At 31.3% G+C, this 13,650-nt stretch overlaps 1 protein-coding gene across 1 annotated transcript; it reads right to left on the bottom strand.

Annotated features, from left to right (window-relative positions):
- Positions 1 to 1,898: 1,898 nt before the first annotated feature.
- LOC116768548 (visual system homeobox 1-like) lies at positions 1,899 to 9,294 on the bottom strand. The gene is made up of 3 exons (XM_061524531.1): positions 8,793 to 9,294; positions 2,231 to 2,469; positions 1,899 to 1,949 (listed from the first exon to the last, which is right to left on the bottom strand). Exons 1-3 carry the CDS (start codon positions 9,019 to 9,021, stop codon positions 1,899 to 1,901), a joined length of 519 nt encoding a protein of 172 aa, XP_061380515.1. The 5' UTR covers positions 9,022 to 9,294.
- Between the last annotated feature and the right edge of the window lie 4,356 nt (positions 9,295 to 13,650).

Here is a 13,650-nt window from a genome sequence, read left to right as displayed (position 1 = left end):
ATAAAATAATTTAACAACAATAAAATACAAAGCAACTCAATTTTCAGTAAGTGTTGTGATGCCTAAACAAAGGCGTTTTAATAATGCATTTTCCAATTGCCGCTGCGCAAATAGCGGGGTAGGAGCACGGGTTCGCAAAAAAACGTTTTTACTAAATAAAAATTGTACATATTTGATTTTAAATCTATATTTTTAAAACGCGCATTACAATATACTCCTTAATGGCTGTGTTTCCATATTAAATCAACATAAACTATTCACGTTAAAAATGGATTTATTACACAAAAGAATATGTAAAAAAATCACAAATATAAATTACTTTTTTACAATTCTTTTTTTGAAAACTTTATTACATAAACGACTAATTCAGTTCTCGGATCGTATCAAAAAGCGTCTTATAAAGACACATATTTCCACAGAGTCAGGTAGCGAGTTACGCAAATCGTAAAAACACCGTTATCCGAAGAAAAGCCTTATAAGTGACCCTCATTAGCCTCATTGTTGTACTTTTATCGTTTCCGGCACCCTCTGCTCCGGCTAATATAAATAAATCAAATTTAATTAACCCAGATTAATTTTCGCGGCGTCGTCATCCAGCCCGCCTCTGGGCGTCCCTTTTTATTAACCCCGAGACGTACTTTGAGTTCTTCACTCGGCTGCTGATTTACTATGGATTCTTTAATAAAAAAGTTTACATTTGATTTTTCGTGTGATTTCTATATTATCCCGAAGCCTTACAGCGTCTATTAAATGAACTCTGTCACATTGATGTCTTAATTCATTTTGTTTTGTGTCCATTTAATTTACAATAACAAAAAATATACATATTAATTAATTATCTGTTGCATAATGATCTGTTGAAAGCGTGAATAAAATGAAAACACCACACTTTACTTATCTGTCGTTCATATATCTGTTGTAAATGTGGTCTAGGTACGTTTTATAGCATTTATATTATTTATATGTCTAATATTTTTATTTTTATAGTTATTTTTAGTTACATAGTTTTTTTTAGTTTTATAGTATTTATATGTCTAAGAACTGGAAAGATCCGTATAATTTGTTATTTGCGCAATATAAAAACGAGGACAAGTAAACACGGGTACTCTCCGGGTGGTTCGTTTGAGTGGTCGGCACACACTTGACCAACACCGGTAGCTGGCAAACAACCACAAAATTCTGAAGACGGACAGTTAAGCTGTACAAACATGCTGTTAACTCATATATAAGCCGTTAGGTTACACGGGCTAGCTGGATCCATATTTAACGAAACAATACGTTAACCAGCCTAGAAAATTAACATAGCTAGGTACTAACCATACTTCTACGTACGGAATTCGTACATAATTTTTTATGGATAGTTTAAATAATATTAAAATATTATTGTAGGGGAGAGTCGGGGAGCCGCGGATACAAACAAAACTGATATTATTTTTGAAATTAACATAATTAGATATTTATTTAGAAGCAAAACTTTTAATAAAATATATGTTGAAGTGGGTCGTCGAATCCAAGTCTGTGGGTAGATCAAAAATAATGGTTCGAGTAATAAGAATTAGCAATACCAATGTTTCTGTCTTTAACATAGATTTGTATCGTCAAACTACTTCGACATATATATATTATTTTAGTACAAGTAAGAATCAGATATTTTTTTATCTTAATTCTAATCGAGTTTAACAAACAGTCTTAAATTTTGTAGGTATTTCAGGGTTATGGATTTTGTTTTGTATCTCGCCATTATAAGACCAGCTAAAAAAATATATTAATTATATTTTGAAAGCTGTTATTATATAATTTATAATTAAAAAAATATCGATTAATAAAGGAAGAACTTTATGTTTTGTGATTGTTTTTTTTTTATGTTGGCCACCCACGAAATGTTGGCACACAAAGTGTCACGTCAGCTCTATTGACTCGGATCCGTTTACCTCTTCTAAACTTTCCGCCTTGAAAACGTAATCTCATACATGTTAATGCAATACTACTTAACAAAAAAAAAACTTTTTAGGCTACGAAGATTAGTTCGCTATGTTTTGCAATATAATAGACGAAGTATTTATATAGCTACTATCTTAACTTAATGGTTTTTTAATTATATGGGACAAACATAAGCGTGGTGTGACGAGGACCTTAATTCTGTCATCATGCTGTAGAGTTTACATCAAGTCACCTTTAAAAGAATATATAGAGTTTAAATTTAACATAAATAATAGAAAAAATTCGGTACCTCAACTCTCTCTTCCTTGAGGTCGACTCGTAAGGCGAGTTGTTCTCTGAGAACTACATCAGGGTAGTGGGTCTTATCGAAGGTGCTCTCCAGCTGTTCCAGCTGTTCTTCAGTGAAGATGGTGCGATGGCGCCTCTTGCGCTTCGGCGGCGGGCCCGAGAGACCCGCTAGCGCCGCCGCCGCGTACCCACCGTACAAGCCCGCGTAGCTTCCTGCCTGAGACACTGCACTGCTCACGCCTACACAAAATATTATTTTTTTATAGTATATTTATAATTATAACTTATCCATAACATGTCTATGTACATACAGAGTATATACATAACATGAAGTTTTATTATTGAATGCATATTCAGTCAATAAAATCATGTCTTATACATAGTAAAATTTTTTATATCTTTTTATTTTTATATTTATATTGTTGTTGGCACTTATAAGTTTATTTGTATAAGAAAATTAACTGGTTTACAACATGTTTATATCTAACTTTAAATAGTGTCACCATATAGATATTTATTAATAAATATTTTTTTCTAATAAACGCAAAACAAAATATTGCAACCCTCGAATATGAATCAAGGTACAAACACGTCACAGTATGTTAGAATTAACCTAACATTGTAACGATCGAACCGTGAATATCCGAGCTTAGAGCCCTATAAGCGCTCCCTGGAGGCGGACCTTCTCAACCATTCAAAATATTAACTCTGGAAAGAAAATTTTTATATTTTTGCATACTTCCGCCACTGGGGGTATTACATTGTATTATTTCCGATAGAAATATAAAAGCTTTTAAGGCCGGTAGCGTATTTCTGAAGCGCTATCAATGGTTTTGCACACACCGACTTGGCAGTCTTCGTTCGCGCGAGCGTTCGTCTAAGCTGTATTGATTTAAAAATAACTCGGCTAGCACTATATGGATCAAAGTTAAGTATATAAGTTCTTGTACTTATAATATCTGGGTCGAAAGATGTATCCAGTTACATATATTGTTGGATAAATCGAACGATTTAAATAAATTTGACAAAATGAATCAAAAAAATGAGAAATTAAAATCGCTTAGATCATTAAATGAGTTAGATTAGAGCGTTAATTAAGTTCTCACTTACAGTGACACTAATATCATTTAACCTTATATTATGTTTTTAAGATTGAATCAATTTTGAGGTATAATTAAATTTAAATCCACGTAGAAAATCACGAATGAAAAACTCATAGATACAAGAAGAATTCAAGCTACTATGTTTGGAATAATAGAATGTCTTAATTGCAATCGGCTAGAATTCCACATTCAGAAGATTACTGCTTCGGAACTATATTTTCAAATGAAATTTTCATTGACTTCTATGAGAATAATAAGTTGTTATTATTTTAAATATGTGATACATAAACAGGAGAAATTTCTAAATTCTCAACGTTATGTAAAATATATATATGATCACCATTCTATAATAATCAGTCGTCAGAGAACTTATACTGTCTGTCCACCGACGGAAGAAATAGACATTAAAAAGACATGAATAATATGTTTTATGTATATGTGTTCAAAGATTTGATTAGTGGTAAAATACGCAAGTTATATATTATATTGGTACAGAATTAATAGTTGCCTTTCCCCTAATGAGATGTAAAACTTTCGCGAGTGTTCATTTAAATGAATTAACTATTTTCGGATTACTATGCGTTATTTTTTTTTTTAAACTACATACTCGCGACGTTACGGTTACTTTGCAGCAAGCGTGATCACTTACAGGCGAAAGTCTTTCCCCTCACGCTAAATCACATTTTGATTAACCTTTAATTAAGACCACGAAGCCATTCTTTGCTTATCCAAGTTTTTAAGTATAATAATTGTATATACATAGCAATTGCGTTCAAAACACATATAAAATTATACTGATATTTTTCGGATTTACTACGAGAATTTTTATTATTTTAACTACATAATTCCGACGTTTCGGTCGCTTTTCAGCAACAGTGATCACGGGCAGACGAGATCGGCCGAAAGTAAATCCGAAAAATATTAGTTTTATTTTAATGAATACTCGCGAATGTCTTAGATCTCATTACATAATATATATATAGATTTTTAGAAATAATTTTATACCAACATTTTTCATATTAAACCGACTTGTAGAATACTAAAATTTATATATTAAGTAATTATCCTCTAAACATTAAGTGTATAAAAATATATGATTAGATAATGTTTCCATAGTGGAGGTCTTGAAACGGAAATAAAAAAAATGACATAATTTTATAAACGAAAGCAACATAGTAAATTTAAAGTAATTTTACAGAACAAGTGAATGGTGGTGACATCTAATCATAATAGGATAACTTATGACGAATAGTGAATCCACTTCAGCAATACTACAATACGGCTTCTACAATAATATGGGGGAGTGAACACTTAAGCTAACGGTACAATTCTGTTCACTAAGGGTTCAGATATGATAAATATTTTTGGTAATCGTCCAAAATATAATTTCCATAGAAAAAATGGTAAAAATATATATATTAAACATAAAGCTTCATGCAAAAGGAAATATTAGATTTAAAGAACATTATTTTTTTTTATTATTTATATCGGTGTATATAGATATTTACCAAATGTAAAAAGGGAACGATATTATTTAATTCTATAATATTTTAACATTAACATTAACACACATTTAAATAACTTTATTGTATATATATATATATATATACATATTAATTTACTTAGTTTGTTTTGCTAATAATTTTACAGCCACTTTACAGAATAAAAACTCAAAATATGATCCAAAAAAAATCCACAAAATTTTTTTTACCGTGTTGTTGTTTTTGCGGGGAGGATCCATAATGCCCTTAAGATATTTTTAAATTTTTAAAATGTTTTATAAGAGGAAAGTCTTTAATTGTGATAAACCCTGTCTCCCCTCGATCCGCGAGGGACTGCCAGCGGCGTCATCTCACCGCTTAGCGGAGTAGTTGGATTTAAATTGAAAAGGTAACGCTATGTCTGGAGATAATAAAAAAGATAATGAACATTCAGGTGTTAAATGTGTCGTTATAACATTAATTATTAATATAATAATAATCAAAATTTTCTTTTCTTATTTAATCTCGCGTCACCTGTTAAATAGATTTCGTGTTGAAGTTTAAAGAAATAAATCTTATCTTGTTTTATATAATGAGATCTAAGATTTTCGCGAGTATTCATTTAAATGAAACTAGTATTATTCGGATTTACTACGCGGATTTTATTATTTAAAAACTACATAATACATATATGTGAGAGCGAGGGGATCCTCGTAGAACCTTGGCCAAGGCCCTAGTCCTTTAAAAGGATTTCGAGTCTGGGCGTTAAGTACCTATGACGATGGACAGGCTTCCATTTTGAAGCAAAGATAGTCTTTACTCAAAATGATACTTGTTTATTGCTAACAAATTCTTACAATGAATGTCAAGAATTGTGTAGCAGAGATTCTACCACTGTGGCTCCTAAGAGCGACCAATGTAGAATGAGTTCAGTACAATTATGCTTGGACTTGTATATGGTAAATTCACAATTACAATTGTGGGTACTTGGAAAAAACTAATCACCTGATGTATTAATAAAATTATTAACATCGGTGAAGTGGGTAATTTGAAAACAATTATAATGAACGAATACACGAAAAGGAATATTTTCGATACGAGAAGGCTGTCGGCGCGACATATACATACACCTCGTCTGCCCGTGATCACGGTTGCTGCAAAGTAACCGAAACGTCGGGATTATGTAGTTTTTAAATAATAAAATCCGCGTAGTAAATCCGAATAATACTAGTTTCATTTATCTTGTTTTATAGTTGTATAAGTCTATACGCGAGGGTAAGAGTCAGTTCAACTTTGTTGACAATATACACGTCAGAGAAGCCTTATATTCATATCAATATACCTGAATAATATGCATGAAAACATTTATTTTTAAGTAAGAAATAAATCAAACATAAATTATATAGAATTGCTGTTTTATCCTTTCGTCAAATGACCACAACACATGCAGAAATTTTATTCATTATTTTGTTTGCATATATAACATCCTAGAATATTATATATATACATTTTATTCATAAAAACAAAATTAAATTATTCATATAATAGTCTTTTATTAACTAAAAAAATATATCGTACTTTCTAAGCAAAATAAAATATAGCAGGCGTTTTATAGTAACAAAAATAATATATGTATATACTTTAGAAATCGATGAAGAGATTAAATTTAAAAACACGGATAGAGGGATAAGTTGATAATTTTTAATGAGATCTAAGATTTTCGCGAGTATTCATTTAAATGAAACTAGTATTATTCGGATTTACTACGCGGATTTTATTGTTTAAAAACTACATAATCCCGACGTTTCGGTTACTTTGCAGCAACCGTGTTCACGGGCAGACGAGGTGTCGTGTCGTGTAGTTTTTAAATAATAAAATCCGCGTAGTAAATCCGAATAATACTAGTTTCATTTGATAATTTTTATATAAACAAAATTTTAATAATAAATAACGAAGAAATTTATAACTGAAATTGACTTTAACCGAAGCTTGGCTGTCATATACTCCGATTCCTCATAATATTCATATCACGAATAGAATTATAGATTATAAATTGTTTTGCACATACATTTTTTTTTAATTCAATTAATTTTAAACACGTATAAATGTGTATCCCGTTTATATTTATGCTTAGTTTTATCAAAAGCTTTTCGATTCTTGAACGATTAGACGAACGCTGATACTTTTGGACAATGCTTACCTGAGCTTTTCCACATTATTTTGATTTAAATAAATAAAACATTCTTTGGGATTTAGTAAGAAATCCTACTAAAAAGAATCACCACCCTCTATATAGAGCTATCGAATACATGGAACGTTTAATTTACTGCAGTAGGCCCGACAACTTAATTGACAAAGTGGCTCATTGAAATTTTCATCCTATATTATTTATTTGATTTTCAGTTTACGGAATCTTTTACTAACATCTATCGCTTTAATGCTATATATTTCTAGATTATTTTTTTGTAATTAATAAAAAATATACACTAAATTTGACAACAATCGATTACGAAGTTTAGACAAACACAAACGACGTAAATTTTAAGCATATTAGTTTTGGTATTTTTATTTAATTTACATTATATATATTATTTACTAAATAAATACATTAATACGTAAAAATTTTTGTAATAACATTTATATTACAGCGAAAGATAAACATTTGACAATGAGTTTAGAATTAATTTTAAGAAGATTTTTAACATCTCAAATCTGACTTTAAATAAAAGGTAAAAACAAATGTAATCGAATTAAATAAATACTAAGTCAGTATTTATTTTCTTAAATAACATTTGATTTTATTTCTTGATAGATGAATTGCAAGTAATTTGTAAATTTTCTAGACTTGTAAATTATAGTATTTATTTCTAAAAGTTACGACCAAATCTATCGAATATCTGTATTCGTAGCCGTTGCTTTATATCGGATCTATTACTCTCACACCCCTATCACTATTTTTCAACAAACTAAATACGGAGCGTTAAGCGTTTTGACTTTATGAATAAACCTACGTTGACTCTATCTTGTGCTCAAATTAATGCATGTAAAATTGAAAACTCTGCGTAAGTAGTATCAAAATGCAAACTTGCGTTAAGGTTACGGATCATATTTTGTAATTAATATTAATTTAAGTTGATATTGTATACGATATTTTTGGTTGAATAAAACACAGATTCTCGCGTTGAAGACTAAACATATCATATTCGTATAGTCACGTGCCGTTAACTATTGGTTTAAGATTAGATGTGAGATTAACCTTATTGTTTTTACCTTACTAATTAAGTTATACTTTTAAGATCTTGTCAAACAAATTGTTCTTATTATTCAGCGATTCCGACCTTGTCGAACTTTTGTTAATTTAACCGAGAACTTTAATGAGAACAACGAGAAAAGGACGTTAAAATAGTCGACAAGATAAAAATGAAATGAGCTTAAACAAGAATATAATAATTTTACAGATTATTGTTGACGTAAGTAGATGAGAAAATTTTTTTTTGGATAAAAGCTAAATGAAGAGCCCCAATTTATAAATACCTTTACGAGAGTAAAGTAATGAAAATCATTAATTAATCACGAATTGATTACGACTGTTATATAATAAATATATTGAATAATTTACAGAAACATTAAATATTAAACAAATACTATTACTGAAAAAACATTTATGCTTAGAGCAAGGTTAGTATTCTTCCTATATATATTTATAAAGTTCAATTTTAAGACGCGGTAAAGTAAAAAGAAAAATATTACTTCATTCTTAGAAGACATTTGCATTGTATAATTATAAAACAAAGTAAAAAGTGGGTAACAAAACTTGTCACTTAAAGATTGAAGTTAGTCACCGAGATTTCGTGTAACTTAAATTTATACTTTTTTCTTTTCCTACATATATGGAGAAATAAAATAAAGAATAGTCAAATGTAAAATAAATAATAGCAAAATATTATTTAATGCAGCGTGCTCTACTTACAATACATACCAAAAAGTTCGTGCGCTCTATGGAAGGGAGTATGGGCTAGGTGGTGGAGTTGCAGCGGCGGTATGGGTGGCGGTGGCCGTGGTGCCAGGATGCTGTCGATGGTGAAGAGTGGCGGCGGCGGACGGTCAAGCAGCGCCCCCGAGCCGGCCGTGCAGCTCGCGCCCCCCAGGAGCAGCGCCGTGGAGAGCAGCGCGGGCGCGTCACGCTGCCAGCCGCCCGCACCGCCCATATCCTCGCGCTCCGAGCTCGCGCTCTCCGCCACGCTGCCTGGTCTCCTTCGATAGACCGACAGACCGATAGACCAATAGACCGATAAACCGAAATATACGCGACACCGCACCGCATTATACTCTAACGTTTCTCTCAACCATTTCACTCACACTTTGTTCAATTAAGTTGAAAGTTAATCAATTATTATATAATATCAATAAATTTATCACTCTGCTATGAGAAGCGTACGCTTCATATATTAAATCCCGTGATACGATTGCCTTAGAATCGTTTTAATTCCCTTTCCGTTCCGCGGTGATCCGAGCGCGTCTGACGCTTGTATCGTGTCGTCTGTGTTCGCGGGGTGGCTCGGGGCTCGGGGCTAGGGGGTTCGGGGGCTCGCTCGGGGCTGCGGAAGGCTGTGGACGGGGCGTGCCACAACAGGCGCCGCCTTCCACCACATTAATGGATGTGACAATACAACGCTCCTAAACACTCACTAATAACAGTAATCTTTATCCCTTCCTATCATATATATACATTAAGGTAGGAGCCGCTGTTCTATTCTTATATTTATGAATTTGGCGGATACTTGCATATTATAATATTGATATTGAATTAGTTTTTTATAATATAATTAATCATTTCAAGTTCCGTTAAAGACGATGTTATATTTAATTAAGTACGTAACTAAACGACATATGTTATTTCATATATAGCAAATTACATGAATAAAAGCAAATCCATCCACACAGTTTTATATACATGATTTCATTCACATATAAATTACATTCAGAAAAGGTTTTTTACAAATCAAAAACTACCACCTACAACGCGTACCGACATATTGTATTAAACGAGCAACGTATGGGTAAGACTTCCTAACAACACAGGCTTAGCGACAATTGTAAGAGATGCGAGGATTAACTCCGTAAGAGAGAACAAATTGAGCGACGGCTTACTCCAGCGAATGTCGCGCCCGCGGCGTTTGCGATGTGTTCGTCTTTTTGCAGCTTACCAACACAACAATGCTTAATTCACTACATACTAACATAAACACATGTCCTTTCAAATGACAAAAAATATGTACACCATTGACGAATGATCATATTCTGTAGTCTTGACATGACCAACGACAGGCCACTGAGACTTCATTAACTATAATAATCTAAAACCAGATATTAAAATAAGATTATACTATTATATACAAAACGTTTATTTTATAATATAATGTGTAATTTATGGTAAACGACGCGACATCGCTCTGGCGCGCGGCTCTTCGCAAATATTTACAAAGGCAGGAACCACGAAATCCGAGCTTGGCTCTGTTTACCTGTAATTGATGTAATTAGTCGTGTCGACCAGCTGCCAAGATAAAACTTCATCAGAATGTTTGAATAGTTAATACGATACTTTCACGGACCGGAAACATCTTTACGGAGCCCTGTTCGAGCAAATATTGAACGCACTCCACGATGCATGACTATTGACATAACGAATTCAATACTACATTGATGCGATGCAAGTAAAAACTTTATTGTAATGAATTTAACTGGACAAGGAAAATGTTAATATTTTTGATTTATTGGCGAAAGCTTAAAAAACATTTCATTAGTTTGATTTTTTTTTTTAATTTCGCTTGAAGACTAAAATATGTTAGGAATGGCTAAATCAAATAATAAATAGCTCACAATTTATTACGACTCTACTTTTAAATCGATTTATTTGTTTTTATATAAAAGAGTATATCTCTATAATGATATACAAAAAGATTCAGGATTCTGACAGTTTATTTATTTTCTCATTGCTCTACCTATTCGACCCAAACAACATATTAAGTCGTTCTTACAAACTCATTGTCAACTAACGAAACATAGATCCGTGTCACAAAATATTCTAATACAAATAAATATCAATAATAGCATATCAATATAATAACCGTGTATTGTACTGGTGACTTCTATATCAATGTGGAAACGGGCACATAATATATATGTCAACGATCTGTATCGCTAACAGCAGCTGTCAATCCCTGTAGCCTGTATGGAAAATTAACTGGGTATAATGCTGAGATTATCCGTGTATGACTTAATACTGCCGGTCACATAAAGAGCATAAGCATTAAAATAGCTAACAATAGAAAGGGATTATCCAAGCCGTACTCCCAGCAGCTACAATGGCGAATTGAAACCAAGTTCTGCTACGCACCAGTATTAACTGTAACAAAACACATTAATACGTTACAAAAATAAATTATTGCATAATTATAATGATGATATTCACTAATTAATTAAATTATGTATGCTATTCTTAAAATCTTTACGTAATAGAGTAATGCCTTTAATATTTATTCTCTAAATCTTATTTTATGTATCACTTTGTAATATTATATATCTACTTAGTCACTAAACTTTAAAGTTATATTTTAAATATATGTAAATCAATTAACTTTTTTGTTTTGTCAAAATTTAAGTAATTCACCAAATAGCATATGTATATAAATCACTTCATCATTACGTAATTATAAATTCTATTATAAAGAGTTTTGAATTAACAGCCGAATTTTAAATCACGGAAAAGTACTTGAAAGATTTTTTTTTTAATATTCAATAAAACTATGGTTTTCGGGCATACTATTCGTTTTAACGTATTACATTTAACCCGACGTTCAGGTTACTTTACAACATCCGTGTGCCCGTGACGGTTGCTGCAAAGCAACAGAGACGTCGGGGGTGGGTAGTTTTTAAAAATAATGAAATAACGCATAGTAATCCCAAAATATTAGTTTCATTTATGATGTGAAATATTTGAGTTTAAAATTTTACGTTATTTTATATAAAAAATTGTTTAGATGTCAAGGCCGCAGCATTAAATATAAATGAATTTAAAACTTAGAAAGAGTTATTAATAGAATATTACATATATTCTTATTCTGTGTAATTTCATTAATTCCAGAAGAGAATACTTAACCTGAAGATTGTGGTTTATTACTAAAAATTAAACGTGCAAAATTTATCTGACAATCGGGAGACAATTTGTGTTCCCATATCTGTGGATCTTGAATACCGCATAGGTTCTTTAAATTCATAAAGTGAACAAACTACCGTTCAGTAAGGGAAGTATATTTAGATAGAGTAGTATACCTATATTCAGTAGTAACTTAGTACAGTATTATTTTTATCATAGTTTGTTATACAACAATTATTACCCAAAAAATGACGACGAATTAATATTTCTTTATAAGAAAATGCAATGAAATGTTTAACTTTTCATGATGCATTTGTCATTAGACGGCTTGATAATATGGCGGCTTATCAACAGCCAGCCCGTGTCTTTCCAGCCACGCAAGAACATTTTCAGCTATAGTTAGGCAACAGCATGTCATGTACATATAGAGTAGAATTAGTTGTAGTTTCTACAAGATTTTTGTTTGTTCCATTATAACAATTAAATATAGATAAGTGAAGCAATTCCTAAGACGAATCCAAGGGTCATCGGAGAAAAATTCTCCAATTTTATTTTGTTTTAAAGGTGGTTATTAACTGATTTTTTATGAAAAATCCTGTTTATTTATATTATTTATACCTTAATGATGAAAAGTATAAACGAAATAAATGTTAATATATCAATTAATTTTACATAATTTTTTTTAATAGTTTTCTTAACCCTAAGAACAATTTAAAAATTATATTTCTCAGAAAAGATTTCTAGATTATTAACAATAATATTTAAAAACTTACTAATCGAATAACATTTGTTATACAATGAGGGAAGGTAATTTATAGTATTACAGGTATAATAGCATTACCTCTTCATGACTAACTGGATTGTATGTATGGACTAGGCTCCTTAGAGACCGAGTAATACCGGTAAGTATGACGCCCTCGATACCCTAAGAGCATTAGTCTAGCTTTAAATTAAAACTAGGTCTTACTTGTAAATTACCTCTGCTATGACCGATACTTTTTTTTTAATAGAATCTATACAATGCAATAATGTATGAAAACTAACATAAATAAGACTCAACAATGCGTTTATTTAGTTTACTTAACGTTTGTGAATGAAATAAATTCCCTGATTTCCAAACGGTAGACAACACGAGGCTCTTGTAACTAAAGTGTTGCAAGGAAACATTAGCAAGAATATTACGTTTTAATAATTTATTTATAAAAATTAATTGCCAATGAATTTCCTAAGTGTCGTTGTGTTTAAGAACAGAGACCTAACCATCATTGACTGTTACACAACATACTGTAGTGCAAACAATAGTCTCGTTTACTAGTAACCTTGAAAACAATGCGTCTGGAAAGCAAATCTTTAGAAAACCGTCAACCGGCCGTGTCGATCGTGAACTTATTTGGAACAGTTTCTGTAACGCAATTGTTATTTATGTATCTCACTGCACTAATTGAGTTTTGAAAAGTTTTTACGTTAAAATTCTTATGCTGATGTAAAGTAAAAGTTAATTTAAAGTTTGTTATACATCAGTTACAAGTGCTCTGTATTAATAATAATATGCCGTCAATCAATGTACCAATTATATTTAGTTCTGTCATTCAGTCTTCCTCAGAGCATTTCATATATCACGAATAGAAAGTAGTTTGATTGAATACAATAAAATTGTTGATATATTTACTCAAAAATGCAA

The sequence above is a fragment of the Danaus plexippus genome, chromosome 4, assembly GCF_018135715.1.
Source record: "Danaus plexippus chromosome 4, MEX_DaPlex, whole genome shotgun sequence".
NCBI lineage: Eukaryota > Metazoa > Arthropoda > Insecta > Lepidoptera > Nymphalidae > Danaus > Danaus plexippus.
The sequence above is the reverse complement of the archived record's forward strand: the minus strand, read 5'-3'. Positions and strand labels throughout refer to the sequence as shown.

Excerpts from the sequence above, each read along its gene's own strand:
- LOC116768548 (XM_061524531.1), bottom strand. The coding sequence starts at position 9,021 with ATGGGCGGTGCGGGCGGCTGGCAGCGTGACGCGCCCGCGCTGCTCTCC. Across the intron at positions 2,470-8,792 it reads TAGAGCGCACGAACTTTTTG|GCGTGAGCAGTGCAGTGTCT; the intron begins GTATGTATTGTA and ends TATTTTGTGTAG. Across the intron at positions 1,950-2,230 it reads TCAAGGAAGAGAGAGTTGAG|GCGGAAAGTTTAGAAGAGGT; the intron begins GTACCGAATTTT and ends TACGTTTTCAAG.